General features: G+C 43.9%; 2 protein-coding genes across 4 annotated transcripts in view; both read right to left on the bottom strand.

The window, feature by feature from the left end:
• The window catches only part of LOC127044377 (uncharacterized), a 564,702-nt gene that overhangs the window by 9,296 nt on the left and 545,205 nt on the right, over positions 1–10,201 (bottom strand). The window lies entirely within an intron of this gene.
• Positions 8,015–10,201, bottom strand: part of MAP3K8 (mitogen-activated protein kinase kinase kinase 8) — a 28,211-nt gene continuing 26,024 nt past the window's right edge. For all 3 annotated transcript variants that reach the window (XM_050939127.1, XM_050939126.1, XM_050939125.1), the window contains exon 8: positions 8,015–9,437. In XM_050939127.1, the coding sequence (XP_050795084.1) occupies positions 9,304–9,437 (134 nt within the window). In that variant the 3' untranslated portion in view covers positions 8,015–9,303. The remainder of the gene's footprint in view (positions 9,438–10,201) is intronic.

Genomic DNA, 10,201 nt, shown 5'->3' with positions numbered 1-10,201 from the left:
TCTTTTAGAGCGAGCCAGAAGGGACACTGTGGCAACCTCAGGCACTGACTTCCAGTTTTCCCCTGGGGTGCTCAACCTCTGCTTAGCCCCTTCCCCCAAGACCCCACCTCACCTCTTCCCACCCCCCCACACACTGCCTCTTTCCGCCCTCTCCCTTGAGTGCCCCCTGTCCTCGCTCTTCCGCCCGCCCTCCCAGTCTGCAGATGAAAGATAACGTGACAAAGGCTATGACACAGTGTTATCTGCACAAAATTATCTGTAAAAGCAGCCAAGAGTCCTGTGGCACCTTATAGACTAAAAGACGTTTTGGAGCATGAGCTTTCATGGGTGAATACCCACTTCTTCAGATGTATGTAGTGGAAATTTCCAGGGGCAAGTATATATATGCAAGCAAGCTAGAGATAACGAGGTTAGTTCAATCAGGGAGGATGAGGCCCTATTCTAGCAGTTGAGGTGTGAAAACCAAAGGAGGAGAAACTGGTTCTGTAATTGGCAAGCCATTCACAGTCTTTGTTTAATCCTGAGCTGATGGTGTCAAATTTGCAGATGAACTGAAGCTCAGCAGTTTTTCTTTGAAGTCTGGTCCTGAAGTTTTTTTGCTGCAGGATGGCCACCTTAAGGTCTGCTATAGTGTGGCCAGGGAGGTTGAAGTGTTCTCCTACAGGTTTTTGTATATTGCCATTCCTAATATCTGATTTGTGTCCATTTATCCTTTTCCGTAGCGACTGTCCAGTTTGGCCGATGTACATAGCAGAGGGGCATTGCTGGCATACGATGGCGTATATTACATTGGTGGACGTGCAGGTGAATGAACAAAATTATCTGTTACTCGCATACTCTAGGGGCACCGATCCTTGCCATGTTCCTCGGGCTCAAGCGTAACCCTGTTAATTTAGGCTCAGGGCTTAACCTTTACTCTGCGGGTTTGAGGGGTCTTTTACCAGTGAAAGAGCCGTGCTCAGTAATATCCTACTTAGCCTCTATTTATTAACAATTACCAAGCAGAATACACATGCTAAGCATACAATGCTATACTCACCAGTCCTGATCAGACAGGCGGAGTTTCCCTGTGGGCCAGGCAAGGTCAGTCCCATCTGGATTCTGGTTGTTGCATGTCTTGGTTGTGCAGAGGATTCTTAGCAGCTTTGATCTTAGGCTGTGCCTTAGAGGTGAGTTCTTCTTCTCCTTCCAGGCCTTTCCTTCTCATTATTCTCCGTTCCTTCTGCTGGTCTCCGTCTTGGACCCCCGTTTATGTAGTGAAACTTTAGTCCTGCTTATCTGTACCTTAACCAATCATTTAACTAAAATATTACTAAACAATTCTCTGACCAATCCTACCATATTGTAGAACAATTCTTTAACCAATCATACCCAACCACCTTAATTGATTTACACCTAGCAAAATTAAATATGTAACAGAGAGAAACAATCAAAGAACCAATAGAGAAGTGGGGACCATAAAGACAAAACAATAAAGAAATGAGACTTTCACAACCACAACTATTGATAAGGGATTCCTTGCCACAGAAATGCTGTCAAACTAAGTTTTCTTTAATCACCCTAAGATCTGTTCCTTTGTCTGGTGATGGCGGGTGCTATTAGGACAGGATTGCCTTCTTAACAGCCCAATATTACATTGTTTTAATGTCATTTAGATGGAATGTGAGGATGTGACTTTCTGCTTCTTGGCTAATGGCTGCTGCTCTCCAAATATGGCTGCAGACAAAGGCCTTAGGCCTTACAATACGGTTACAGGAAAAGGCCTTCTCCTTACAAGACAATACCGAATGGGAGTCACTGGTGACTAATCTTTTTTGCACCCAGACCTCCCTTGTCCATGAACACCGCTAATTTGGTACAAAGGAAAATAGGGCAATTGGTGCCCATTGCCCAACTAATAGCCAAGCAACAAGCAATTGGGGATAATATTGTTTAGGGAATGGAGACACCCTGGTGGGCTGCACCAGAGGAGGTGAGCTTGCACATCCTGGTTCATACTTTAAGCCTAATATTAATGGTGATTCAAATTATTACAACCACTGTAATCTTGGGAATGTGCTGCTGGGTAATAAACTTGGAGGAGGGGAGCACAGAAAGACAGGAATATAATGCAAATCAAATGAATACTAATATAAAAAGAAAGAAGCAGAGGAATGTAGCTGTGGCCTGGCCTGACATGAGTAATTAACACATGGAGGGAGGCCTCATTTTTTGGAAGATAGGATTAGGGAAGGAAATAAATGATTAGGCTGAAAATAGAACATTTGTCTTAAATAAAAAAGTAAATAGGTCTGTAGGCTAAGAAGACAGAACACCTGAGCCAACTCAGATAAAAAGGAGAACACCCAGGGAACTATTTACTATAAATTCAATAGCTAGGGACAAAGAATGTAGAGATGAGGTGAAGAGGAAGTCGAATCATGGTCACTGTGTGGACAATGCATTCCTGCAAAATAACCAGGCCAAAGCAAAAATGTGTGATGTAATGTATTGCAAATGCAATGAGAGGTGTAACGTATATAAAGGGAGAAGGCTTCTGTGTAACTTTAGAGCTGTGATGTACCCTGCCTCCATCCCTCCCGCATTTGAATTTGATCAACTCAGCATAGCACTGCTATATATAACATGCCATTAATATAAACAGATTTCCTATTAGTATCACTCAAAATTTGGGGTCAGTGACACTGCATTCTAACTAAGGCACATGTTAGTCAAAACAATTTTGTTCAGTGTCAGGTTACCAATATCGAATCCTGACAGGAATATTTGATAAATTGGTTACTGTCCATTCAGTAGGTCATCTGGAAGACAGCATCTACAACAAACAAATGAATCTACTTTAACTACTGGTGTATCAGAGAGCAATGCAAACCTAAAGAGCACCACACCTAGCTTGTTATACCAGGAATGTTGTTAACATTGCAACTTCAGTGTGTGGCCACAATAATTGAGGCCAATCCAATGGAACAGAGAAGCTTTCAAGATGGTAACCAGCAGTAAGGGTAATCTGTAACATGGAAGGACAGTCCTGTGTGTTAACTAATTACAATAAATTTATGCATGAAGTCCTTATTTTTTATGTCACTATTCCCAGTTCCTGTTTTACTTCTCATGTACCTAGAACTGTGGAACATATTGTACTAGTGCGTAGCTCAGTTTTTCAAAAAGAATTTAAGACTACACCTCTCAACTAAAGTCTTGGACCTAACATTCCCAGGCCCACGTTATGGGACTAAGATCAAATGACTGAAGAAATCTGTCCGCATGTCGTATGAGGGAACGTGCAGAACACTGGACACGGGGCATGAATGTATGGCTGGGTAAAGCAAAATGGACAAGAAACAGTGTTTAGCCCACTGGGTCATTCTCAGTTCATGCATTATGCTTTTCTGGTGGGTAAATGTCCTGCTCATAAAAAAAAAAATCAAAAGGCAGGGGAATGTAGACGAGAGAAAGAGAGCCTGGAACATAGGGCTTGATGCAAGCTTTGAGGCCTGAACCAAAGGCTGTGAACCAGAGTAGGCCTGATCTTGGCTAAATAATAACACTTGTAAATTTGAAATACATTTCAGAAGGCTTCTAGTACAGATACACCCCGGTCTGGTACAGGATAAGCTGGTTTGACAGAACAAAGAGTAGGGAGGTTGTTGCTGAGATATCAGGAACAAGGGGAGGTAACAAACAGATGTCCTGAAACACGTAAGGTGGTATGTAAGTTGTTTATCTCAGTCTATAAATGTTGGGGTACCTTGCCTTGATCCTTTGTGTGGCCTAGGGCAGAACTTCCCAAACTTTTCTCATTGCATACCACCTTCCAGATCTACTAGCTGCCTGCATGCTCATACCCTTCTCATCACTGATACTTTGTGCATTCTTCTTAACGCTACCTGTCTTTAGCCATCTATCCCTATTTCACAGTTACATACTGATATAGTTGTAGTGCGACATGTACAACTGGGGAAAAAACAACCCTAAGTTCTAAATTCAGTTAGACTTGACAGTTCCTGGGCAACTGAACCCATGCTGTACGCTGATTGGAGGTGAGGGTGCTGTACATCAGCAACTCTATGTATCTGTGTTCTCGCTGGTACATCTTGAAGTAAATTAACTGCCCCATTTTATATAATAAATTCCCACAGAGTTTTAAAGCTTTGTCTCAGTAGCCTATTATGAAAATGCAATAAATAAAATCCACCATTACGCAATTTCTCCTGCATACCCCCGCAAAGCTGTCTTGCATATCCCAGAGGTATGTGTACCACAGTTTGGGAACCCCTAGGCTGGGGGACAACAGAGACTCCTGCTGTTGACTGAGCCACTCCTTGCCACTGGGCACTCATGGGTTAGTGTACCTGTAACCAAGGAGCCAGGGCACTAGGGCTGTGCCTTGAGAGCAATAAATCTGGCCGAGTGCCTTTGTCACCAAACTGGGCCCGTGGTCTTTATGAGTAACATTGAGGTCCGATGAATTAGTAAGCTGCATTATATCGTGTTAGGACAAAACCACTGAGCAGCCTGAACAGCATTACCAAGGCAACGACATTGCAGCCTTCAGTAATAAACCAATACTGGGCCTTTCCCTAGGACTTAGGTGCGGGACAGACATCTGGATGCCTATGGGGAGGCTGCAGTGTGCATGCTCAGAGGCTGAAACATAGATGATTAAGGAACTTTTACTGCAAAAACTTGGGCTCTGAGGGATTTTGAGTGGCTACGAAGTTGAACGGCAGCTGAGCAGAAGTTTTGTGGATTGCAGTGATGCCTAAACAGGTGTTTGAAATAGCAGTGTTTTAATGCAGTAGTTCTCAGCCAGGGATACATGTACCCCTAGGTGTACTCAGAGGTCTTCCAGGGGGCACATCAACTCATCTAGATATTTGCCTAGTTTTATAATAGGCTTTTTGTTCTTTTATCAAAATTAATCCGGTATTCTGAACTCTGTGGGTAACTTCAGTGAAGATGGTAAATTATTGTATATTGTTTCCTTACAGGGTTAACATATCTTTGTTATCTGAACAGTCCAGGAGAGGGCTGGACAGTGCCTACAGAATACACATTCCTGGGGGCAGAATTTGAGACTGGGAGTATGCTGGGGTCACCCTGCAAGTAATAACTGAGGCTGGTGGGAGCCAGAGTTTGGTTGGTGTCTTGCTGACAAGCATCTGTAGTGAGAGTTGCTGAACCAGATCTGTAAAAGCAGCAAAGAATCCTGTGGCATCTTATAGACTAACAGACGTTTTGGAGCATGAGCTTTTGTGGATGAATACCCACTTCGTCAGATGCATGTCTAAGTGGGTATTCACCCACGAAAGCTCATGCTCCAAAACGTCTGTTAGTCTATAAGGTGCCACAGGATTCTTTGCTGCTTTTACAGATCCAGACTAACATGGCTACCCCTCTGATACTTGAACCAGACCTGTGGCCCTACATGCACGGTGTGACCTGCATGCTGGCAGGCTGTTTGTGAGTGACTCGGGAGGGAGCTACAACAGCAAAGCATTGTGAGGCACCCAAGCTCACAGGGCAAGGGTGACACAGCCCCTCACTAGTCTGGATTGCACCTCAAAATGCCATAGGTTGTCACTGATGGTCATGAACCACTCCAGGCAGCATGACACAGAGTAGGGAAATTTTGCGTACACCAGCAGCGTCTACATAGGCCAGTTAGTGGGCAGCACATTGGTGCGCTTTAGAAATCATGCCCCTCTAGTGCACATAGCTGTACCACACAGACAAGCCCTGAGTCAGTTATACCGACAACCTAATCCCTGTTAATTTTGTTAGCCACAGCCAATATGAATGAGAATTCCCAAATTACCATTGAGTTTATTAGTGATGTCACACAAACTGTCTAATATTGCAGTTTTATTCTCACACCAACATTTAGACGTTAGCAAAATGAACGCTGAGAGGGGATATGATTGTTATCTATAAATTCATTAGGGTGGTAAACACCAGGAAGGGAGAGGAGCTAGTTAGACAAAAGACAATGCTGGCACAAAACCAAATGGATATAAAAACTGGCCATGGACGAACTGAGGCTGGAAATTAGAAAAAGATTTCTAACCATCAGTGATGTTAGGTTCTGGAACAGCCTTCCAATAGGAGCTGTGGAGCAAACAACAGACCTAGTTTTAAGATGAAACTCGATACATTTATGAACAGGGTTATAGGATAGGGTTGCCTGCTGCAGGGGACTGGACTTGATGACCCCAGGGCTGATGGGGAGGATGAAGGGGGGGGGGGAAAGCCGGTACAAGTTACTGGGGCCTGGCGGTCCAGAAGGGGGCCTGGCTTCTTTGGCCCTGTTTGGCTGGTCTGCCCTTGCTGTGGGGCCTGAAAAAAAATTTTCACCAGGGCCCAAACCTGCTCTCAGTAGCCCTGGATGACCCAGGAGGTCCCTTCCAGTCCTGTGCTGGATAAAATAAAAGGGAATGATCATGTGATTTTATTTCCCCCCTCATGAAAGATCAGAAGCTATGAGTTGAGAATTGCTGAGCCCATTACACGGCCTTTCCCCCCCTCACTGCTACCACTCCATTCATCCTAGCTCCAAGCAAAGAAGGGTGGGAGTTTTTTTTAACTATTCTGGAAAGTGAAAACAGGCACCTTCTTACCTAGCAGATCTTGTGCAAGTCCACTCAGTTGCAAAAAAACACCAAGATTTTACCACTTTCTACTCCCATTAGTGCTGCACAAACTGGATTTTGTCCAGATACAAGTTTGTGGTGTTCTCCATTATGGAAGTTCCATCATCAATTTGCCAGACGTTTGTATTGTTAACATTGAAGTGTGACAAAATTTAGATAAGGAGTTGGGGGATCTTGAATACACTTGTTATTATGAATGTGTCCATTAGCTGCAGAGACAGAGATACGCTTTTGTAAAGTGACAGTCTGTTGGGATAGTGAAAGGGCAGCTTTTTTCTATGACATCCAAGTGCCTCTGTGCCCCCATTTCCCCTCATTCTTGGGCAAAATCTTCCCTGAGCTGGTATGGAGATTTGACCCTCCAACCAGTTCAGAATTCCTCCATTTCTGGGGCAAACGAAAGTCCAAATGATGAATCACAACTATCCCAAGTCAATCCTTGTCTTCCTGGGGCAGGAGTATCCTCTCTCCACTCCAGGAGGTGCAGCAGACATTTGGGGGAGGTCATAGTCTCCCTCTGCCATGGGTTGCAGCCCAAAGACCCTAACTAATGAAGCAGCTGTCCATTTCAGTCTCAAACACCTGAGTCACTCTTCCTTTGGGGCTACTTCTTACAAGGGAGGGCGGGGATCCCACACCAATTCGCAGCTGTAGGGTGCAGTTCTGCTAGTACTGCCACTAATGGCTCTAACTCCCTTCCAGCTGACAGCAAGCTGTCTCTGCAGCTGAGCTGGCTTCCAAGCTGAGTAGCCAAAATGTCACCGTCCCAATGAGAGTAGGCTAAACACAGGATTGAGAGCCACAGGCTCCTGGGTCAGTCCCAGCTCTAATATCAACTCCCTTGGTGTCTTTAGTTAAGTTAACGCCTCTGCCTCCAATGTACCATGTGAGAAACCAGAACACAATTCCTGACATACCAGCCCTTGGAGGAGCAGGGTGACAAGCAGTTAATGTTTGTGAAATGATCTATACAGCTGCCTAACATTCACCAGAGTGCATACAAAACCCTCCACTGATTAGAGGCTTAGCACCCCAAGACCTCCCCTATCCCCATCCTCACCAAAGTTTATTTGAAAGTTGGTACCTTGGAAACTTTTCTAAATGTTGGCAACTATTGATAAGCAGATGGCAGGAGATGGCATGAAGATCACTCCTTTTTCCCTGGTAGTTCAGAGGTTTGGGAGCACCCATACAACTGTCACACTGATCTTTCCCCAAACCTTTACGTTGTCACTGGACAAGAGTAATTTACATTGGCAGGGGAAAGTGTAAACAGAGTTCCACAAGCCCACTGTAAGCTCTCCCAGTTGGCTCTGCAATTCAGCTAGAACTAAATATCCCGAAAGAACTGACAGAATGAACACTTCTTAACACATCGGATTTATTCATCCAGTCATACTGGTATCAAAGTGAAAATAATCTCTTGGATAGGCGCCATCAAATAATTTACATCTAAAAATGAGGCCCTGCTTCATAAGGGATTTGCTACACAACATACATAGTATGCCATCTTTAACAAATGCTTAACAGAGATATGATCCTAAGCATTGAAGAGTTTTATAAAAGTTTACATTCTCATCCCATGGGATGTACAGAACTATGTAGTTTACACAGTTTTACTATCATCCAAAACAACATGTTTTAGATACATTAGGCATAGCGAGAACAAGATAAATTGTTTCCATAGGAACGTAAACACAGCTTGTCACTATTGACATGCTTTCCTATACATAGTTATTAAGTCAGTTCAACATGTACAGATTTAAAACATTCTGTTCAGCTTATTAGTGATTAATACAACAATCAGGAATTCTCTCAACATTACTGGCAGCAAACTCATCACTGCCCTAGATATACTTGCATTGGCTCTAATGTACAGAACGTTCAGAATCACATGCAGGTTCAGGGCCAGGATGCTTGGCTTGTGAGGGGAGGTTGCATTGCTCTCATAGCACAAAGCTGGCCTAAAGCCTGTGGAGGATTCTCCCTTTTCAGAGAACCTCCATGTGCTGTGGAACCACCTCAGAAACTCCTACATACCCCCCACCTTTTTTGTGGTGTGGTAAGGACAAACACAGAGTGACCAGTACATCCCCGTGCCCCAGTGATGCATAGCTCCAAGGCCCACTGGTGGCTGGCATGGTTCACATCAATCTGAAGGCTGCCCTAGTCTGCCCTGAGAGACTGGCTGAAAGCTGAGCCAGCTGAAGATTGGATAGGATTGCCAAAGATGGCCCAAAGTCTCCCCAGCCAGACTTACAGCGAGTGCAGCTCAGTCACACTGGAGGATCTGCCCCAAAATATTCAATTTTTTTAAATGAAAGGATTTTTCTACTTATATAAAATGTAAATAGCCCACAGCATGTAAAGTGCACATACAAAAAAAACCTCACAGTGCAGGGAAAGTCTCCAGATAACAATATTCCCAATAAGGTGTTCTTTTCTCCTTCGTATTGTTGGTTTGCTGTCAGGGAACATGTTATTGCTTGCTTGGGATACATTTACCAGAGTCCACAAATTGGTTAGCTTAATCATCTGTACAGTTAAAAGCAGTTCACATTTTACAGCTCAAAAAGGCACTATTTTATAGACAAAATTAGCTTGAAGAGACAGATTTCCAACTCTGACCAGCAGACACAAGAAATCACTAGAGTCAGTCGTATTCTAATGTTGGTGGTCCCCTAACAATGTTAAAGTAGCCAGCTAAAGCACCAAGGTCTATGTACAGCGACCTTTGCCTTTTTAACAGCTCCGATTCCTCCGAACTCCCCGTACATGAAGATGAATCTGAAAAGGAAAGAGGTGAAATGCGTTAATACCTTAGAATCTAAGATAAAAACTCATTTAAAACACTGCCAACATTTTTGAATGGCCTAGTTTTTATTTTTACTTTTTTTGGACTTATTCAAAAAAGCTTAAATTTTTAAACAAAATATTGCAAGTCATCAGCATCTCCAGACCAAAAGGGCCAGATTCATTCAGTGGAGGTGCGTGGACTGGAACCGGTTACAACTCCTAGGTTCCCAGAGCCCGGATAGAGCAGAATGAAAATTGTATCTAGTCTCTAAAGGCCCATACACCAGCTGGGAATTGCCAGAAGGCAGCAGAGCTCCATCATCTCCTGACATTCCCCTAAGCCAGGATTCCAAAGGACAGGCTGGCGTAATAGAGGGAGTTCTGCTGGCATTATGCCAGTTGAAGACTACCCTCACTGGCCAGATTACATCTCCACTTAGGCAGTGCAAAGTGCAGAACTAGGGCTGGGCCTCTGCTTTATTTAGCACATGTTTTCACAAATTGCAATGGTTCTGAAGAAGCTATTGCAACCTCAGAACTCCCTTGAGCACTTTTATAATGAGTGTCCTGGGCACTCACACACCAAACTCAGAGTCCCAGATTAATGGCCAAATGCCCCTTGATTGTCAACAGAACCCTACCTCTGGAGTGCTGTAGTGGCCAACGGACTGTGCACCTAACAAAGCAAACAGCAGGATCATGCCATTATAGAAACAATTTTATTTACTTTAATGCTGTCGGGGCTTTGTTGTACT

Source organism: Gopherus flavomarginatus, chromosome 2, assembly GCF_025201925.1.
Source record: "Gopherus flavomarginatus isolate rGopFla2 chromosome 2, rGopFla2.mat.asm, whole genome shotgun sequence".
Lineage (NCBI taxonomy): Eukaryota > Metazoa > Chordata > Testudines > Testudinidae > Gopherus > Gopherus flavomarginatus.
The sequence above is the reverse complement of the archived record's forward strand: the minus strand, read 5'-3'. Positions and strand labels throughout refer to the sequence as shown.